Below are 22,346 nucleotides of genomic sequence, written 5' to 3' on the forward strand. Positions count from 1 at the left end.
ATGGACAACAACATGACACATGCAAACTCAAAGTTTCCCACTGGGCAGAGATGAAATGAGCAGAAATGGAATGTGAACTGCTACTTTGAAATTACTGAGTTAACCCACTATATCCCATACATTCGGAAATTTAATTGCTCTAGAATTTTTTATTAGGGGAATCCACCACTCTGGTGAAACTGCTAGTGTTTATTGACACTGAAATACACAATTTTACACAAACTGCTGACAAACATCTCCATCTTGAGATAACAAAGATATGCAAATATATAATCTTACAAAAACTATGTTTAAAAATCATGCAATTAGTTGTGAAAATTAGACAGTTATAAGTTTTGAGGTCAAATTCTGGTTTTTTGCTCAGCTGAAGAGGAATGAATGGTATTGCTTCAAGTTAGCTCTGGAAACTGCCTTATGATGCAGCCACAACTCATTAAATATTTCCCATTTACAACAAGCTGATGATTACAGAAGTAGAGATAATGAATTATGAAGATGACAACATGATAGTCAACACATCCGTTGGCAAGAAAATAATTAAAACTGTTACAGTATCAAAGGCTGTCCAGTCACAGAAGAGCTAGGCCAGTCAGTGAAGAACTGGATGGCAACTACATTTCAGGATTTGCAAGACAAAACGACTTATAATAATAAAAAAAAATTTTTCAGTTTGCCCTGCCTAGTTGAATTTGAGTGATGTACAAAGATCAAGCAAATATTTTCTTGTTTCTTTTATTTGGGAAGAAAACACAGAGGAATATATAAATTGAGCTCTGGTAAACCAAGCTTTTGTAATGTGTTTTAGTGCTGAAAATCATAACTATTCCAGTGTAGCAGGTTCTTTCAATTTTGCAGTTCACAGTTCCCCTATATTTTCCAGCTACCTTCTATTGCTTCAAAGAAAAGCGTTAAGGACTCATTCTTGAGGTCTGAACATATTAATTACATTTATATGTTCCCATTTTTCTTATTCTACCTCTGAGATTAGCATAGTCCCTGAAACAAAATATTCTGCAGATCAAATCTTTTTTCCCTGGCAATTCTCTAAGACTCAGACAAGATTTTACAAGCAATGTACCACATATTTTTAGAAATTCCCATCAAATTTTTCATTTGTAACTGGAACAAGGTCTTAGGTTGCTCTGGGCTACTCAGCAGTGTTGTGAGGGTGCAAACAGTATTGGATATACCTCTACAGTAATATGCTTAAAATGTAATAAACACAGAGCATGATTTCATATTTCCACAAAAAAATTGATTATTATCAACACCACTATATTTGGTGCTAATGAGCAGAGAACCAAGCATATTCTATCTAAGCAAATTTAAAATTTCATCTGAGAAATGAACAATGAACTGTTGTATCAATGTACTCAATATCGATCAAGAAATTTCTGAAAAAAACAGAAAAGCAAGCACGTAATTCTGGTTAATCTTAGTCCTTAATTAAATAGCCCATTCAAAGAAAAACAGAACTAATGAATAAAAATACCATTGACACTTGATTTCCCTCCCAATACTAGCCTGATAAAAGCCATCAATTAAATAAACATTTTTCTTGAGTTTTCTTTAAATCTTTATCACTTGAGTATTCAGATTTCTTTTATACTTACAATTTAATTATTAATAGGTTATAAAATTAAAAGAGGTTTTAGAAAACATCAATTTTTTTTTTTTTTTCCTTCTAAAAATAATTTATATATGAAATCTCCCCTCAGCATCCACTCCCATCCACAGAGACAGGACACTGTGCTGGACACATCTCTGATTTAAAAGTCTCAGACATCCTTACTGGAACTAATTAATTCCACAGATCTCAGTGTTAGTCTTCACAGTATTCTGCATTTACATTCATGTCTTAAAATACAAGATCTCTAGAGATAAACAGGATGAAATGAAAACTAGTGAAACGGCTGTAAAACTGAGCAGTTGGAAGGCAGATAAATGTAGTTTATATAACTTGAACTGAGTCAATCCAAATCCAAATCAATATTCATCAAGGAAGTCAGAAAATTGAAAACACCTATACAAAGGCATGATGTCCTGAAAAACAAGGAATCTGAAAAGGATGTAGAGGTTAACTTAAGGGACTAATATCCCAGAATCAGTATTTGAAGAATATTAAATAACTAAGAGCTTTTTACATATGAGATGAAAAAAATAGATGTATCAAACTCTTTTAACCCTGTATAGAATAAAAATACTGAAATACTATCTATGGCTTTGGAGCATATTTTACAAATAAGTAGAAATTGTTGAAGTTAAAGATACAAACATAAATTATTCAATACCTAGAATAAACACATTGCAATGAGATTGAATAATTCAACTTATTTTGGTGGTGTGTTAGAAAGCTATGACTTGGATGCACACATCTCCATAGGGAAAGATACAGTTTTAGCACTCCTACGATCTAAAATTTTTTTGAGTGTGCCATCAGAAGAGCATTGCAGCACTTGCCTGTTGATGTTTTTTCACGGAATTCTTCAAGTTTCATCAGAGTTGCTGATGTCAATTGCTCTAAATGTACATCTTTAGGAGGCCTGAAGAAATCCACTAAGCTATTTACTGTCACCTGTTAAAAAAAACCCACATGGTAAATTTACTATTAAGTAGGATTTTTGATGATTTATAGCTTATTCAAATATTTACTTACTGCGTCATACACTATTTCCAGTGGTTGTGATTCTATTCTAATCCTCTGATCTGCTTTCTCATCCAAAGGATTAGTCTCAAACATTATGCTTAAAAGTGAAGTACTCTCATCTGAATAGACGGTTCGAGAAGAGAGGAGACGGGGTGTACACTTTTCTTGAGATACACCTGTAACTTCAAGTGAGTTAATTTTTGTTTCAAACCTGTAAAGAAATGTAAGCAGACTGTTCAGATGCAATATCCATCTGGCTAAGTACAATTAAATGGTAAGGGTATAAAAAATTAGATTGAAAGAAACCAAAACACAAACCAGTAAAATAAATTTCTACCCTACCTTAACTATAAATAGCTTATTCTAAAGATTTAATACAAACATCCATGTGTAAATTGTTTTCCATTTCATTATCTTTTGTGTCTATTAGCTGCCCCTGTCGAAATACAAAAGGGCATCCAAGTTATTTCTTTCATACACTTTTCATGAGGACAGGTGTCAGGGCAGGTAAGAGATACAAATGGGAATTCTTTAGTATGACCTCAGGAATAAGAAGGTATATCTATACTGGAAAACAGACATACAGCAGAGAGAAAAGGGTTCTAGTGCAGAGAAATGAAAGAAACAAAGACATATAGTCTCATTACTCCGAAAGGTACTTTTTAGGTCTTGGATTTATTTATTTTTTTTCAATATGCTATCCACCTCTGTAACAGCTCTCAGCTTAAGATTTTTATCACCCAACACTCTAAGAAAAATATTTCACTGCAAAAAATGTTATTTTTTTCCTTCTTCTTAGTACAATAGCACTGTCAGGGCCATTTAGATGCACAAGAGTACCAACAGAAAAGGCAGAAGCAAAACTTGAAAAAAATTATGCATAAAACTAATCAAGATTAATAATATCTTAATATCATACATAGATTATACTTATATGTCTCAAAGTAGAAGGAACAGGGTTTTAAACAGGAGGATTACCTTCTCCCAGAATTTTTAAGACACTGTATTTGAAATAAAATTGAAATATTTCAGTAGATGCTTTTCAACACCTACTATGAAAGCACAAAACAAAGGAAAAATCATCACTTACCCCCTTCTTCCACAAATCTAAAAGTGAACTGGGAATACAAGAACTTTTCAGTCATGTTAAATGCCCAGAAACAAGTGGTTGTAAGATCACCTTACTCAGGTCAAGTTTCAAAAGGAATCTTAACAGCCACTTTTCAAAGCAATTTACAAGTTAGTAGCTGGATTGTTTGCACATAATGATGACAAACGTGAAAAAAAAAAAAAAGGACTATATCCATATTAGCACAAAGACCTCTGAAGATGCAGAGTATTCTATCATGGAAAGAGTATCCATGATTCATCCCTTAGCCACAGAATGATTCCACTCCAAACTGCACACGAAATGACACTTAAATACCATAACACAGTCTTAAAATACCTACTAGTCATCATTTCATGAAAGGAAAAACCAGTTTGATAGAGAAAGCTCACCTTATTGCTTGTGCACCTGGCCGTTGGGTAAATACTGTACTCAAGTCAGCTAATGCAATTTCTATTAGTGTAGGAGTTTGCTTGTTTTCTCTTATTGATATCGACATGCTTAGTAAGTTCACAGAGAACTTCATGGCTTCATACTAGATATGCCAGAAAGACAACAACACAGGAGTATAAAAATACATTAATATACATCTTGATACAGTTTATGAAGAGATGAAAGCTGCAACTAAGCTTGCTTTCATGCATAGTTTGTACCACAGCTGGTGTAAAAGTCTACAAAGAGGCAAGGCTTTATAAAGTAAGCTTTATAACCACTATACTGAAACAGCATCTAAGGATGCTCTGTCACGCATAAAACCAGCATGCAGTAACCTCATAAAGCATATCAGAACAGCAGCATTCAAATACAGAGACAGAGCTTCAAGTAATTTAAAAGTGATTTCCTATCACCTTTATAGATTTTTACTAGTAGATAAAGCTACCAACTGTTTGTTGTCATATAGCCAGCTATAACTTACTGATTTTGGAAGAGTTGGATCCACAGCTGTTTCACTATATCCAATTGCTGCATAAAGTTTAGCCTTCTCTTCCTGTGTCATCAGTTCTTCAAGACCTGACACATTTCAAGAGGTTAGTTAAATTATGCATATGTAGTATATACGCAGAATAGGTATCTGAAAAATGCAAATACTTTTAAACACTTTCCTGTGCTTGCTAACTCTGTGATATAAGCAGATACTGTCAAAATTACTGTCCTGAATTACTGGAAGGAAATACCCTGGAGTTTAAAGCCAAGTCTTGCCAATCTAAAGCATGCTTTAAAATGCTCTTAAATTTTTTTCCTTACCTATTCTACTTTCTAGCTTACTAACGACAGAAACAGCCTTTCTGATTTACTTTCTATGTTCCATAACTTTTAGTAGGTGCCTCATAAATCAAACGTACATGGCATGAAATAGACAAATTTTAAAATGCATGCAAGTTAAATTGTTTACATTCCATTAATTTTAACTGTATTGAACGCAGTTCAGAAGGAACAACAGAAGGAGCTGTACAATTGTACAACTTTCGTTACATGCAATTAACAATTACACCAGCAAAAGAAAAGGCTAAGAGAAAATGTAAACACCAATAATTTGATAACAAGTTCCATTGCTAGGGACTTAGGACTCTATTAGAGTCCTAGTAACAAAAAGAATACCAGTAAATTATCATACTTGAACCCTTTATTTCTTGGCTTTGTTCATCCTTTTTTTCACCCGACCAGCTCCATATCCAGCTAAACCAGCCACCAGAATTTTCATCATCTTGTTTTACCCCTGGTCTGTAGATTTTCAATCCAGCTTTAGTTGCCTTAAATTTAAAAAACATTCAGATAAGTAACTTTTTTCACACTCTTCCTTTATTTTCCTAATAAAGAGGAAGCTCTGCCCAAGGCAGCCCCAACATATCAGAACAGCACTAGACAACCATTAAAAAGGCAAAATACAGTTTTTTAGTTTCCCTTCTAGTACTTTTTTGAGTACACAGTGTATTATTGGACCAATTTTATTTCACAGAACAACAACTACCTTTACAAAAGAACAGAGCACGTAAAAGGTCAATAAATATTTCTTATATAGCAGATTTTCTCTCCAGCTCTCGCCATAAAAAACTGTGAACATTATATGCAACAGCTTTCTAAAGAATAATTTAAAATATATATGTAAGCAATTAAATAGCCATTACAGGTCAAATTTTATGTCAGCCCTATATTTTTCACTTCAAGATGGATACCCTAAGAAATTTAAAAGGTATTTACCCTCATAGCACAGTATTTACTCAAACTATTCCTGTATGTGATATATATAGTTATAATAGTAAGTAAGCCTTCACTTCGCCCACATTCATTATTTCCACAACAAGGGGATGCCCTATCTGACGCCAGTGAAATGGTCCTCACAAATGCTAGGTCCTCACAGAAAGTATGGACTACATCCAAAACTGACCACTAAAAGTTCATCATGGGGATGGCAAACAAATATCAAGTGATCCAAGTGACAAATTTGTTCTTAGAACTGTAGTGATCCACACAAACTAACTTCCTTCATGATTAATACTATCCAAAAATATACAAACAGTTGCAGATAAGCCCTAAATTTAAAGACACTTTAGTAAAAGTAAGACAGGGATCCCTTCTCAGCATTCAAAACCCAAATGTCTCTGCAACACAACTAGGAAAAACAGCTGACTATAAATCAGTACTCTGTAGGGACCTGTCACATCTACATACCTACTGGCCAAAGAAAGACAGGACTCACTAAAAAACAGTAAAGGCTTCTGGATTTATACTATTGATTCACCTCAGAGATTATGTAAAATGTCAGCTTAACAACACAAGGCTTCAAAAAGTTTTAACAAAGTACTCAAAAGTCTTCTTTATAAAGGTTGCCATGTCATCAAGCAGATGTTACAGAGTGAATGACCCAAAGAAAAAGCAGACCAGCCTTAGATAAAAAGAGTTAAGTCTGTAAAATTACAGGAATCTGGGATACTGGGGAGTTGGTGCTGAAGGACAACTGCCAGGGAGAATAAGTGATGTTCAAAGCTATGACTCTTAACATGCCTGAGGCAGAAGCAGGCATCACAGCCCAGGGTAAGAAAGACTGTAGACAGAAGCCACTTCTGCAAAGATGAAGAAAAAAAAATCTGTGCAGTATGGGAACTACAAAAATTTGCTGAAGAATCCTCTTGGACCTTCCCTGTCCTTCATTTACAGTGGTTTAGTAATCAATGCAGTCATAGACAAAGCTTAACCAGCAAGGTCAACTACTTAGACTAAAAGAGAGAACTGCCTGAAACGTGGGTATAGCCAGGTAGGTCAGCCTCCTCTCTTCAAGTAACAAGCAACTGAACATGCAGAAACAGCCTCAAGCTGTGCCAGGGAAGGTTTATATTGGCTATTAGGAAAAGTTTCTTCACTGAAAGGGTTGCCAAGCAAAGGAACAAGCTTCCCAGGGATGTGGTTGAGTGACCATCCCCGGAGGTATTTAAAAGGCATGTAGATGTGGTGCTCTGGAATATGGTTTACTGACTTAGCACTTTTCTGTTAATAGTTGAACTTGGTGATCTTCCAGATCTTTTCCAACTTAAATGATTCCATGAGTCTATCCTGTGTTCTTACTTAGGTAAATCCTAAAAGTCTGCCCTGGGTTGAAAGGATAATATTTCTCAAGCTGACACAGAAACTTGATGCTTAGCTCACTGAAGCTACTATTTGGTACTTCAAATACTCAAGATAAAGAAGCAGAAGTGATCTGAGGTTTGGAATATAAAGTTCTGGCTACAGAGTTGCCTGAAAATCAGCACTGTGATCACAAATGTGATTTCTGAGGAGCTTGATTTCAAGGTCTATATGAAAGTAAACCCTTGAAATTTAACTCTTAGGTATGTTTATAAGAAACAGAAAAGCTTTGCAAACAGCAAGATCATTTGCCTGGCTTTACTCAGCCCACATCTAATGGGTGCTCCTTTAAATACCTGGTAGACTTAAGGCTAACTCTCAAGATACCAAAGTAGTAGTAGATTTGTCTCTTCTAGGTCCTTTGAATCTTTTTACAAAGGTATAACCTGATGACAGTAACACAGACGGGTCCTGACAGATAGATAAGAGAGAGAACACAACTTCGAATCACTGTGACCTGATTTTCAATACTTTGAAATATATTCATATAATCAGATAGCACATCTTTCAAGATGCACTTCTAACATATTTCAAATGCAAGAGTTAAAGTCCAAGCAACTGAAAATTCTTTTTCTTGAAACCTATTTTTAAGTGTTACAGAAATGTATCTTAAAACTCAGGATCTGAAGGTAGTAGGAATGCAATATGACAATGTTTTGTAAGCAGCATGATCAAACTGGGGAAAGGAAGAATAAAACTAGATAGGAAATATTTCAGGATTTCCATCAACTTGCAAAGAGTCGGAGGAAAAAGATAAAACCAAGACAAAGTATACACTACGAGATAAGACAATTCTAAAATCAAATGAGAACTAAATCAAAACTAAACCTTCCCCCACCCCTTGAAAAGCACTTCAGTTTGGACAAACTGAAGGGGAGCAGCCATAATATACTATATTTAATATACTTCATATACCAAAAACCATAAAAAATCAAAATTTTTAAATTGCTTTCAAGCATTGTCATAAACAGTAACTGATATTTATAAAGTTTAATTTTTAATTACAGCCTTCTTTCAGATGGCAAACTTCTTATTCTGCTTACTTTTAGGTGCCTTGATTATTAATGGAAAAAGATCACTGATTTCAGAAAAACTGTAAGTATTTCACTTCAGTGTCCTAGAAATATGCTCAGACATTGTATTTAAAATTAAGTAGTACATTAACCTAGGAAAAACAAAGCTAACAAATTAAGTGTAACTACTCAAGTCACATTATCTTGCCTAATTGCACAAATCTACTTAAATGTATTATGCATTTGCTCTACTCTGAGTCACATTTGCAAATGGAAACACTGCATCTCTTTGCAAAGCCACAACATACTGAAGGTGATCACTCAAGGTAGCACACTATCATGAAAAAAAAAGGAATAAACTAATAGTCTAGGCTATTGTGGGGAGGAGGGAGGGACACCCCCACTCCTCCACCTGACAGCTTTGGGTATAATTGTTTCCAAATTGAGTTTGGCCACATTTTCCACAGTAGATCTTTCCCACCAGAAGTAGAAAGGGATTTATCCCAGATAAGTCATTTTGAAAAAAGAGTATATGAAGTTATTTAATTTTTGTTTAATTCCAAGCTTAAAAACTAACAAAGACTGTATGATAGACAATTCAATCACCATAGCTAAAAGGCTATGTTTCAGTTTTTCATAGACTCATTTAAATTATGCAATTTTACCTCAACTTCTGCTTGTTGCCTTGCTAGAGTGATGTTAAAAATATCCAAGGTCTTTTCGAATTCCTAGAAGAGAGATGAGAAATTATTTTAGACAATTTGACAACTGTTATATTCCATAGCTCAGTTTTACAGGAAACAACAGAAAGCAATTCAATTTTTGCAAACCAAGTTAATTCACTCAATCTGAAAACTTAAACACGGAATAGCACATCAGTTTAAGCTGCTCTTTCTTGCAGTTTCTAATTTAAAGATTTACCTCACATATTTGTTAATACTACTCAAAGTGAAAGGTAGTGACAAAGTTGCAAGTATTGCCACTGAAAATTTTATTTTAACTTAGAACTGATTTAGGAACATATTACTATTTAAGTTTGAACAAGTGTCAAGATGAACAATATTTAAGCCTTCAATAGAAAATTACTAACCTCCAGCGATTTTAAGATTTCTTCATTAGGTTTTTTTGACGTTATCTTTGTTTTATACATCTCTTTATAGCTCTTCACTTGCTTCCTATGATGTGAAATATGTTCCCATGACCACATTTGGAGCTTAGGTTGAACATTTACTTCAAGGATGCCATAAATAACGTATTTCCACCTAAATGCAAAGACAAACGTCTAGCTCAATTTTTTGGGGGGGATATTGAAAAGGTTCCTAAGACTTTGCAGACTGTCACTAAATAGAACTTCAGGTTGCCAAGAGTGAAATCCCCTGACAAATACTGCACTTCTGATCAGCTGAAAAAACTAAGAATTTTACTCTTTTTCCCCACACAAAGTTGACAGACTGCCAGTTCCTAAAATTCAAAGTTAGCTGTGTATGAAAAGTACCCACAGATGTTGAGAATGTTTAGAATGCATGCATGTTGAGAATAATAAAAATATATCCGTAAGGAATCTTGTGAAAAGAAATCAAATCCTTGCCACCTGTGTTGCAAAGGTTTGCCTATTTTTAGGTAACAGATTTGTTCTTGTAATACTAGAATATATAACAGGAGGGCCTTCATTTAAACATATTTATGATACAAAAGTACTATAAGACTTAAGCTCCTGATAATGGTCTTTAAGACCACAATCACAGGTTTTCAAATATTGTGTCCTCAGCTTTGGTTTGAGGTCCTCATCAATTTCTTACAATATTGGCTTAAGAAAAAATTATAAAAACAAAAAAGACTTCCTTTCAGAAGGAGATGAGTTCTAACCTCCCTAAGTAAGAAGCAATTCCTTGATAATTATTTCAGGTTAATAACTAACAAATTACTTTCAAAATCTAAGGTTGCCTACCATGTCTTGGCGTTGTTATGCACTGGAACATCAGGTCTGTACTTCCTATATGGCAGATTTCGAGTCATCATATCAATAGACTCAAGAAGCTCCACAACACTGAAGTACTAGGCAAACAAATTCAAACTGAGCATTATTATCTTTCTGCAAACAACAGGTATCAAGCTTCTCTTTGAAGAGGAAATCAGTTACAAAGAAAAATGAGACTAAGTTGATAGATTCTATATGTACAGTATAAAATTTCAGACTACCTTTCTTATTCTTGCAAACCAACTTTTTTACTACATTATATATAACTTCAGAAAAACAGTCGGTACCTGTGGCTTATTGAATTCAACAGTTATATCCTGTAAGTTTACATCTAAATCTATTTTCGGTGATGAAAAGTCAACATCAGATCGAGGATTCATAAGGAGTTTGGCTTTAGCTGAAATTGGGCGGAATACTAAAAAACACAAGTTGATAAAAAAAGTACAATTCAATTATTTAAGATAGTAATAAACTGTACACATATTTATCTTAAATTATGCCAGATTATTAGCTTTAAAATGCTAGACTTGAAAAACATGTACTGCACCAATACAGCTTAAAATAGAAAACAATCTAGACTCAATTTTCAGTTTCACTCTGGCAACATTTATCAAACAAATTTTTGCAGAACACCACCAAAAACTTTCTTGTATGCTGAATTACATACAAATGCTTCAATAAATAGTTTACTTTGTAACAAATGTAATTTTTTTTGGCTATGATATATTTATAGTACAAGACATTTTCAAATATAGCATTTATTTCACTGTAGGAACTCTTATTCCGTAAGATTTTTTTGCTGTTGTTGTTGTTACAAATGCTTTACTCTTTGATAAATTATACTCACAACAATGGTTTTAACCATTGTTAAACAATGTTACCAAACATTCCATATTTTTAATTTCAAGCCCAAATAAGCAAGGAACAAAATCATGCATTCTACATAAAAGTGAGGCACATCACAAGAAAAAACATTCAGAGTAGAAATATTTTATCTGTTCCACAGTTTCGCAACATCTGGCATTTGAAGCCATGGTAATTCAATATTTTCATCTGCCTCAGCAATTAATCCAATAGTAAGATTTTTTTTTTATTACTTGTGATCCTGTAAATCATATTTTTATCAAATATGACTTCTTCCATCTCAGCAAAAACACTGATTTATTACCTACATATCAAATATTCCAAATTCTCTGAAAGGTTCATACATGTGGAAACATGCATTTTTTTCAAGAAGAAACTATTAAACTTCCAGCTACACCTCTATATGGTAGCATTTCAATTAATTTTCTCCCTGTATTTAGCTTCCTAAACTTCATTCTTTATGACTTTTTTTTTTTATGGTTCTTTTACATAAGTATAATATTTGTATTTACATGAAGTGATAAAATTAGACTTCATGCTTATTACCTTCCTATCAAAGTTTTAATCTACAGACTTGTCCCAAACGGGACCAAATTTTCATTTGCCACAGATCACCAGCATAGTCAGCACCTCTGATGGAACCGCTGAATGTAAATAGTGTTAATCTTGAATCCTAAGCTTTACATACACCTATTTTGGACTTACTACATAAAGCCTTAAACAACTTATAACATTTAACATTTGTTTTCTTGCAAATAATCAAAGCCAGCAACTAAAAAAGATGGGTAAGAAATTAGAAGAAATTACTAGATAGCTCTCTGTCAGTCAACACTGACCGAGACTCCTTTTGGTGAAGGCAGCAGCATAAAACTGACAGTGTCTTTTTTAACCCTGGCCATAGTGAACTGAGGACCTTCCTGCTGGAGAACAAGCCAAGGCATTCAGACTTGTGAACAGTTTCTAAACAATCACACAGATGCACATGATAAGCACAAACCAAGTATTTTCCATACAGTGGAAAGCAAACTACCACCATGTTTGAGTAATGCCAACGCAACTTTCACACTTCAACAAGCAATATTCAAAGCAATACAACTTTCGTTAGTCCCACCACAAAAACAACCAAAAAAACCTAACAAAAACAAAGTTAATGTTTCAAAGTTGTTTGATTACTGTTTCCACCTCTCATGAAGATACTTTGCATAAAGCAGGTGCACTCAAAAACATACTCAAAAATATCTGAATTCACAAAACTTACCCAGTGCATATGTTATTCTAAACTTCTTAAATACAGGAATTAATGAATGGCTGTTAAGAATGATGACCTATGTACAGTATTCCATTAGAATCCATTAGAATGATACATGACTCACTTTTATGAAGGCTTTTTTAAGGCTACCTATACAATACAATATTTACTGTCAGAAAGACAGTTACTCTTCCAGGCTTAAACTACACTCCTTTTTAAGATTTCTGAGTAACAGCCAAAGTGACAACCTCTGAGATGCACTAAAAATTAGAATTATGAACGCATATTACAATTAAATAACACTTACCAAAATCATAACCATCTGGAATCACGTTGTGGCTGGCAACTCCCTGTTTTAAGTTAACCTACACACACAACAGAGATAAAAGAAAGCTGCATTTCTATTTCCAGATAAAGTTTTTAAATTATAAAATGTTAGCATTTTTAAACAATTCTCAGATAATCCCTCTGACTCAAAGTAAAGTTCAAAATACTTATCCATGTTTTAAACAGAACAATACGTCTACCTTTAGCTAATAAAAATCACTGAATAGTAGTAAGATGACCATCAGTTGTCTACATTCTGTTACTGGCAGAAGACTGGTTATTTAACTTCAGCAGATGGGCATTATACATCCATCACATAAAAGCCTTAACATATACTATTTTTTACCTAAAAATGCTTTTAGTTACAAACAATTCCCCCAGGACACTGACATAAAAAGAAGCAGGCCTGAATGTGAAGCATGTTCCCTGCTTCCGAGTTTCAACTAGAAGGCTAAATACACTATGCTTTACTTACCAATGACTCATCACAACCACCGTGGTAGAACATCTCTGATTTCACATTCCAATAAGCAAAAAGGTTATCCAGTCGCACAAGCTAAAAATACAACAGAACATGTGTGTTAGCATCTACAAATTTTAGACTAATAAGTTGGATTTCAAAAAGTCTGGATGAATAAAAATATTCAGAATGCTACTTTTGCTACAGAGACTATACAGTTACATGTTTTCTTGATCTTACTTTCTGCAGAAGAAACTCTAATGTAGCTTGTTTTATCAGTAATTCTTTCTTTATCATACAGTTTATACTGTACCTTGTGGAACAACTTGGCAGTTTCATCATGTAAACATGGATTCCAATTCTTATCTGAGGTCTGAAATGAGAATTAAGAAAAATACTCCAATATCTAAATTCACCAATGTGTTATAATTGAAACAAACTACAAAAAAAGAAAGTAATGTCCTCATAATTAAATACCACGGAAAATAATGGGATACAATCTTCTGATTTAAGATGATTGATCCATTACTTTAAGTGAGAACTTGAAAACGCTACTTCCCCCAAAAAATATGTGTATGTATGTATGCTGATAGGCTGCACACAAGAACCAAAGATACCAGAAGATTATGTTCTCAGTATTGCAAACTGTTTTCCTTTACACCAATAATATTTTTAGGCAGCCTCTTTGAACAGAGATAAACTATGGATTAAATTCTTTCATAATGCTGGAAGCAATTCATCTTAGTTTAAGCCTAAAGAACACCCTTGAATATGCTAGAAACAGGCATTAGCAAAACCACCATTTCATTCAAGAAAGTAACATTTACTTAAGACACATTTTCTTTAAAACTAGCAGTTACACAGCAAAAGCTACTGAATAAGAGCAACTCAGCACAATCAGCATAGTGCTCCTACACACAGTCTTCCAGAAAAAAAACTTTCATACTGTCTGTGATTATATCTTTGCACCTTAAAAGTGCAGTTTGCAGCTAAAAAATTAGCTCGTTTACAATAAAGATGTCATCTTTTTTCTTTTTCTGTTTTTTCCCTTTTCCACCCCTTCCTGTAATCAGGTAGTAACTTCCTTTCTTGGAGCTCGTCAGTTTCAGTAAAATATTCAGAACAAAGAGCCCAAATCCAGCCCAGTGTAGTAGCCACAAAGTGCAGCAGGTGAAAGAGTAAGAATTTACTCCTAAAGATCTACTTTAATGGTAGCATTTTTTCTTTAATGGAACACCCACCGCAGCACTTATGCTGAATTTGATAAGCCAAGTACTTACCATTGTGCATTGCTGATAATTATATGTGTACTTTCCATTAGACAGTGTGTTACCAGAAAGCACAACACACAAAAGCACCTATTGGTATATATTAACATGTTTTTCAGACAAAAAGTGAGAAATAAAATTACCTGCAAACTTAAGTTTTGAAGTGAAATCCCAAATGACAAGGGGTTATCGTGATTTGTGATCTAATAGAACACAAGAAAAGACAAAAAAAATTATTTCATACTCTATAAGCATATATTTGACTAGCAATTTAAGTATCTTTATGCTTTGGTCCAAGCTTTTTGTTTGGTTTTTTCAATAAGACTAAGAAAATTCCACAACTTTACTAGTATTGTCTCAGCATGAAAAGCAACTAGAAGAATTCAGACAGGTTCCCAATTTCACATTACAGCGCACAACCCCTTATGTTAAGTACTTACATCATCTTCATAGCGAATATGGATGTTGGAAATTTTCAGCTGGAGATTTTTAATGACCTGAGTAACTAGCTTTTCTACAAAAGTGTCTTGTTTCTCTTCTTTCACTTTATCTATATTAAAGGAAAACAATTTAATATTTTGTTTACATTTCAGTATTTTTTAAAATTAGACAAGCAATGACATAATAAATTTAGCATGGTAAGTGTTTTCATTTTCTATTACATTGCACTCCAGTTGTATAAAAACAGGTTTGCTCTGTATAATCTACAACATTTACATTCTCAAACTAGGCTTCATAGCTTTACTACCTACTGTGACTCTGAGTGAAGAATCTGGTAATTCAAAAGTATGACCAGCACCCACCAATACTCAAAGTGGGCAAAACATATTTATTGGAAATACCAGAAGTTGAATTTAAAGATAAGAATTCGCATGTATCAAAGAACAGACTGAAGCTCTCCTTTAAAAAGATATATTGGTAAAAATGCTTTGATACTAGAAACAAACTGTTTCTTATGAAAGAGGAAAGAAAATGTCAGGCGACATATGATATAAAATAAATATTTCAAAAGCCCAACTTATATCACATCAATGCTCAAACCTTTTTATTTTCAGAATGCTGGTTCTGCAATACTGACCACAATTACACATAAAAAACCATAACTAATAGGTTTTCAGTAACAAGTTAAAAACAAGAGTCTAGAACACTTTGACAAAGTCTGTATCTTTCTGGATAAAAATAAAGAAAGAAGCAGCATCACTTTCATTAGCTTTTCCCACTCTTACCTTTGTCAGCTATCTTCTGCTTTGCTTCCTCTATTCTCTGCAATTCCCTTTGTCTTGCTTCCAAGAACTGCCTGGCTTCTTTCTCAGCATCATATTTTATGCCTAAACACATAATGTAAAAAAGTATAATATCAAAAAAACTTATATACTTTTTTTTAAAGATACTGTGTCAAAATCTGTAATTTTTACATTTTTGCAACAGTTACATAACAGCAAAAAAAATTAGGTGATGAACTGTAAATTACTGACAGATTTCCATACCATTACTTAACTGTAACTGCTAAAAGTATCTACTAGGAATAAAACTCATGAAAACAGTATCAACCCATTTCAGCTAATTCTGAAATCCCACCAATCTACAGTCACTTCTTCCTATACATTAACTTACTGGCTGTAGGCACAATGAGCAAATAAACTCCATCAAGGACTGCCTCAACAGGTTGAGTATAAAGGTTTTGCCATGGAATCTGTAGGTTAAGTTGACCTACAAAGACAAAAGAAAAAAGTTGAAGTATACAGTTAAATAGTTGACTGGACAAGAAATGCAAAGATAATTGATAATGAACACAAAATCTCTTAACAATCATTGCTTTTGACAGAAAATACCCCAGAAAATGCCGCAGTTGAGTTGTATTCTCTTGCACAATACACAAACAACATGAGAAGTCTTTCCATGAGCAGGTCTACATTCTTTCTGCATTCCCTTGAATTACATTCCTCCTCTTAAGAGCAATGTGTCCCTCCTTGAAAATCTACAGCAGCACTATCAGAAACAAGCACATGGGCAGCTCATGCATCACCAGTCAGCTAAATACTAGGTTTTGTGAACACAGGGATCATGAGGTTACAGTGTCTCTCCTTCACCAAGCGCAAATTTTAATAAAATACTAAATCATATAATTTAGAAATATAGAAAATACATTATTCCAGGGTCAATTGAAAGGAAGCATAATGGCCTTAGACTTAGTTTACTTTAAGAAACCACTAACTTTAACAAGACAATCAACTTGCAACAAGAAAACCTTTTATTTTAGCAAAAAAAAAGCAAGGAAGGAGATGAAAAGGCAAGTGAAAGGTAAAAATCAGTCGTGGAGTCTTGTTAAGACAACAAATGAGATCCAGTCCTACCCAACTGCTTGTCTTTGCTGCATTGGGCTATTTTCTCATTAATATTGAGGGGTTTAAACAACACTCTAGTACACTTTATTGAAAGAAGCTTCTTCAAAAAGTTTTTTTTTCAGAAGAGACAAACTTCAGAGTGCAAAAAGTATACAAATCAATGAACATAAGGAAATTATTTGCTTAGGGAGTCTAAAGTCACTTTCAAGGAAAGACAGTATGTTTAGAAATTCCTGCATGTATACAAGATAAAATGCAACTTACTAATATGTCCTGCTTTAACTTTAAATGGCACATCCAAATGACTCTGAAAGAAAAGGGTTTAGAAAATTTAAGCTCAATTCAGCAGCTTGTGAAATGTTCCAATGCAGGAAAAAATATCATGACAATCTTAAAAAAACTTACCTGTCAACCACAGAAAAAAAATCAGTATAATGGATAAGCAAGCATTTGGTTACCAATTTAGACTGTTACACCATTTTAGGCTAAATACATTCCAAAAAACAAAGTCCTAGTTCATGAGCTAGAGAAGAAGAAAAAAGGTCTTTCAGTATTGCTTTTGACCTAAGCAAATTCTTTTAGCAATTGTTGAGAGATCTCTTAGAGGAAAAAAAAATGCATACACTTTCCCCTTTAAATTTAATCTCAAATGAATCAGACAATCTATATAGGTACAGAGAAAGCAAATCAGTAAGCTTCTACTTAGAAGAAAGTGCATCATAAAATAAGAACCAAAAAATGCACATTAAACCCAAAACATAGCTCAAGGAATCATTTTTGCAAGTATTATTGTTATTTTCACTAGCTTACCAGTGCATTTTCTTTTATTTCCAGATTCTTCAGTGCTACAGCTCCTAAAAAAAACAGAAGCCAACAAGCAAAACTGGGATAAGCAATGTAGTAGTCATACACACTGCAAGTCCCAGAGTCTTAATCAGTGGGTTACAGAAGCCTAGAAGATAAGGGGGCTAATGTATATGTCTCAAACATCACTGGAGGATGGCAGTGGAATCAACCAAGATTTGTTGGTAAGAACATGCCATGAGAAAGAATGGGACATGGCAGGAAACGGTGGCCATACAGACATAAGCCAGAAGTCTTCTTGGACAAAGGTCTATGTTCTGGCTCCTGAAGTAGAGCATAAGCAATGGAATGTGGTCAAGAAGCAGGCATGGACTGTCAACCAAAGGTCAATAAAGTATGGAGGGACCAAGACCTACAGAGACCCCCAAAGCCCTCTTACCATTTCCAGAAAGGTCTAGAAGAATGAACTGCAGATGATAACTCATTTGCATAGTAAACAAACAAAGTAGCTCCATGGCATGGAAACGTTACCTGTATAAAGGTACTCAAATCAAATCTGGGCACACATGTGCCCTAGGACTCTGGACATTCCATCAGCTGCACTGAGGCTGGAGTCAGGACTGCCAATCTTTCTTCCTTTCTTTCTCTGTACCCCACTCTAATCTCTGTGTACATCTCTCTCTTCTCTTTCACCTATCCCTTATTCAAGATCTACCACCATGTGTTTATACTATAAGGGACTAATTTACACCAATTTCTACACCGTGTGTCTAATTTAATAATAAAACTTTGTAAGTTTTTACAGACATCCTGACTTCTGTTGTTCCTTTTTGACCATAAGCACCTACAAATTTTGGGTGCTCCCTTCCCCTTCACAGTGGGACATCCCAGTGGTCCATGACCTATGGATCCCAAAACTTTTACTGTGGAAGAGATCCACAGCCTACACATCAAATATCCATGAAAGATGATTAGGACCATGAAAAATGATCAATCATTCTACAAAATACCTGAGATTGTCTCATGGAGCTTGCATGTCCAAGAAAAATAATGTAAAATTACTCAAAGTAAAAATGCTGGAAATCCCTGTCTCAATTTTGTAAGGATTCATTTTGAAATCAGAAGTTAGCCTCTTTTTCTTCAACCATCTGTTTTCTATGCTTGTAGAAATCCAGAGACAGTAAATGTGAATGGAATTTTAGCCCGCAAAAGGTCTTATTCTTGCCAGTTTTATTTATAGGCTTACAAAAATTCACAAGGAGCATTTCAGTAATCTAATTTTTAATGAGAGAAATTTGGTATACTATGAACAAAGAAAATTTGAATTGCAAGATCAGTTTTACAATACACTGCACATCAAGCACGTGCCATAACAAAAGGAATACTGGGACTAGAAAACTCATAATTTAAACATGCACATAGTCCAAAGCATTGCCTTTTGCAAAATCTACAACAATTGAGCTTCTGTGATGGTTACTTTCAAATTAGTTGTATAGTGTTAACACATGCACATGGAACAGACACCTGATACAGCTGAGCAGGGGCATAAATGAGATTCCAGAAACCAGAAGCAGATTACATGCCTGGAAAGGAATACAACTTGAGGTTGCAAATGAAGATTTAATTGACCCAAAAATGCTTTTCTTTCAGGATGCATGATAGCAAAATGTATGGGGAAATGGGAGCTCCAATTGCAAGAATATTCTTGCAGTTATACTGTGCTGACAATAACTATTCAAAGTAACACAAATTTTGGGAAATTGGACCCAAATCTCAAAAGTGCACACATTAGAAGAGTTGGCTCAAGTTATTGAGCTGATATGGAAGAGCTGATCAGGTAAACCAATCCATCCATCTCACAGCACTCACAAAATACCATGAAGTTTTTAATGTTTTAATTTATTCATTGCAACCATTTAAAATCACTTTACAGTATAAGTCTATATATCTGACATGTGCTAACATCAGCCTGTCCAGAGAAATACTACATGAAGAAGCTGATGAGACTGTTGACAGCTGATGAGACTGTAGTTAAGCCTTAAAATACACACACGTTGCCAGGAACGACAGAAAAGTGAAAAAAAACCAAAAAAAGCAAAGAGAGCATTCCCAAAAGTAGTCTATAACTACTTTAGGAACTAGAACTATATAGTCTTTGTAGGCAATAATAAGGTGATAATTTTATATAACATTGGTTCAATTCCATTCTAAATTTATTCCCTGATAAAGCTTACTCTGCTGTCACTGTGGGATAGACAATGATTCACACAGACACAGCTCCTGTATGACAGGGAAAAAACTGGTTTTATTCTTACAACTTCAGTATTTATAGATTCTTGGCAATGAGCAGTGACTGGATAGTTAGGTTACCACCTTTCCAATCACACTGATTATGCGAGACATCCATCTAAAGACGTGTATCAGAAAGAATGTATACTATCTATGTTTACAGTCACTGTCCTGGGAAAGTGCTTAGAAATTTTTGATCTTGTTAGTAAACAAGATCAAAAAGCTGAGTTTTCAGGGCAACACTCTGCAGAGACCATTTTAACACTAAAAAAAACCCGTTTGCTTCTTCAAGAAGATACCACCAATTTCAACTGTATTTGTGGCAAGTAATTCTAATGGTATCCACAGCAAAGGTTCAGGTTTGTAACCAAGTTACCAGGCATGAGTGCAACTTCTGCAGGTCAGTTGAGCCAGGTTAAAAACATTCACAAGCAAACTGTAAGACTAAGCGACACATGAAGCAGTTTAACTGGGTTGAGTTTCTTCACTTTCACTGATGGCTATGTAAACATTGCCTCTCATTTATCAAGAGTCTGACACATGCCACAGTTGTGCAGCGGCACAGTAACTCAAGCTACAATTATTTGGCAGTCTGGATGCTTCCAACAAAGTACTGCAAAATGAGTAAGGATTTTCTTTAGCATTTACAAACAATATTTTCTGATGGCAGAACTATTTCTCATTTTACCTGAGCACATCATAATGGCAGACAATAAATACAGAATCAATCATGCTTCAAACAGGAAGACTTTGAAATTTTTACATTAAATGCTCGGCTTTGGAAGTGGGGTACATAATTCTTCACTGTTCTTGCTTATGATTATAAAATTTTAAAAAATCACTTATGATTTTACAATTAAAAAGTTTAATGTTTTAGCTAAGAATCACTAGAAGAAATACACATTAGCAGAACTCCAGGCATCTGAATTTTTGTATAAAATCACTGAAACATGTTTACTAAAATATAACAGTTTCTTTACAAAAACCTTGATACAGTCTGATCATAGCAAATGGACCATCAAAGCACTCCAAAGGCTACAGAAGAGGCACTAGATTTTGTGTATTGATGTAACCTTTCTTCTCCCTATACTTGAGAGAAAGCCCATGAGACTCACTAAATATTCCTGCAGTAAACAGAAAACATTTCCAAAGCCACCAGACTTGCAAAGCTTGCAACCAACTCTGATGCTCAGGATTTGAAATGCAGTTATTGACAATGCCAGTATTCTCTTTCATTACCAAAATTTGGTCTCTACCACATGTAGCCATTTCCCTTGCAATGAAATGTAGATCTAAGTGCAACTACACTGAATCCTGACCATTCTGTTGGGGACAGGAGGCAAAAAAACCAAAAGCCCCCACAAACAGAAGCAGGAAAGCCAGGGAACAAACCCTAATTACAGGGCATAACATAGCTAGTGAATTAGTCTGGGAGTAGTGACAGTAGATTTTAATTGCAAAAATCAAAAAACACATCAACATTCAATTGTCAGTTTTGCTGATGGTTGGGTGGGGGTTTTTTGGCAGGGCTGGTGTTCCCCTCTTGGGAGCAACTAGACGTTTTGATGTCAGAAATGGATCCAATGTATGATTAAAAAATAGCCAGCTAAGCAACCTTAGAAACTGTGCATACAAGTAGTTGGAGTTGTATAAATATCTAGGATTAAACATGCAGGCTACCAGCCAAAACAATAATAAAAGCCATAACAGTTATAAATATCTATAGCAAAGTCTAGAACTTATTTAGGCTACATTATAAAGGAAATTTTTAGATTTACTGAGCTCTGGACAATGTGAATGATTCAACAAAATAAAACAGCTGTCAAAATTCTAGAATTAATCATTTTATAGCTTTAATTTTAGATACTCAAAATAACTTCATGAATTTCTGTGCATGAACCAACATCTACTATGAATGATTCAGCTTGCAAAAAGAGATGTAGTAAACTATTTCACTAAAAAGGTCTAACTGAAATTTTGTTATGGTTGTAAAAAGAAGATGGGGGGGAGGAAAGAAAATTAATCTATATAAAAATCCTGCAGGTTTTACCTAATTAATCACTCTCTGCTGTCTCGTAAATAAAGGGGCAGGGGAAGGAAAGCAGATGAGAGTGAGATGAAAGATCAGAAAATGCAAATACCTTAGCTAGTATCTGATCAGTACCCAAAACTCCTGTTCAAATATTTTCACAAAATTTCTGCATTTTTCCAACAGCATTGTCTGCTTGTGACCACCTCTGATCACTTAACACAAACAGCTGCCTTTGCTAGTCATTTCCCACTTGTGTTTGTGCTGTTAATTATTTCTATTTAAGCATACCCTCTAGAGACAAGCTGTAAGCCGTTGAGGATCAGTGTCTGCCAAATACCTCA

General features: G+C 34.4%; 1 protein-coding gene across 2 annotated transcripts in view; it reads right to left on the minus strand.

Moving 5' to 3' along the window:
• Positions 1-22,346, minus strand: part of VPS13A (vacuolar protein sorting 13 homolog A) — a 111,379-nt gene that overhangs the window by 84,797 nt on the left and 4,236 nt on the right. For both annotated transcript variants that reach the window (XR_009280685.1, XM_058864230.1), the window contains exons 2-19: positions 17,691-17,734; positions 17,145-17,187; positions 16,150-16,245; positions 15,762-15,863; positions 14,976-15,085; positions 14,679-14,738; positions 13,581-13,640; positions 13,283-13,363; positions 12,788-12,845; positions 10,655-10,782; positions 10,338-10,444; positions 9,480-9,651; positions 9,055-9,117; positions 5,371-5,506; positions 4,672-4,766; positions 4,148-4,290; positions 2,657-2,858; positions 2,461-2,575 (exon numbers count right to left, since the gene is read on the minus strand). Coding sequence is in view for 1 of the 2 variants with exons in the window: in XM_058864230.1 (XP_058720213.1) it covers positions 2,461-2,575; positions 2,657-2,858; positions 4,148-4,290; positions 4,672-4,766; positions 5,371-5,506; positions 9,055-9,117; positions 9,480-9,651; positions 10,338-10,444; positions 10,655-10,782; positions 12,788-12,845; positions 13,283-13,363; positions 13,581-13,640; positions 14,679-14,738; positions 14,976-15,085; positions 15,762-15,863; positions 16,150-16,245; positions 17,145-17,187; positions 17,691-17,734 (1,815 nt within the window). In the remaining variant the exon portion in view is untranslated. The remainder of the gene's footprint in view (positions 1-2,460; positions 2,576-2,656; positions 2,859-4,147; positions 4,291-4,671; positions 4,767-5,370; positions 5,507-9,054; positions 9,118-9,479; positions 9,652-10,337; positions 10,445-10,654; positions 10,783-12,787; positions 12,846-13,282; positions 13,364-13,580; positions 13,641-14,678; positions 14,739-14,975; positions 15,086-15,761; positions 15,864-16,149; positions 16,246-17,144; positions 17,188-17,690; positions 17,735-22,346) is intronic.

The sequence above is a fragment of the Poecile atricapillus genome, chromosome Z (genome assembly GCF_030490865.1).
Source record: "Poecile atricapillus isolate bPoeAtr1 chromosome Z, bPoeAtr1.hap1, whole genome shotgun sequence".
NCBI lineage: Eukaryota > Metazoa > Chordata > Aves > Passeriformes > Paridae > Poecile > Poecile atricapillus.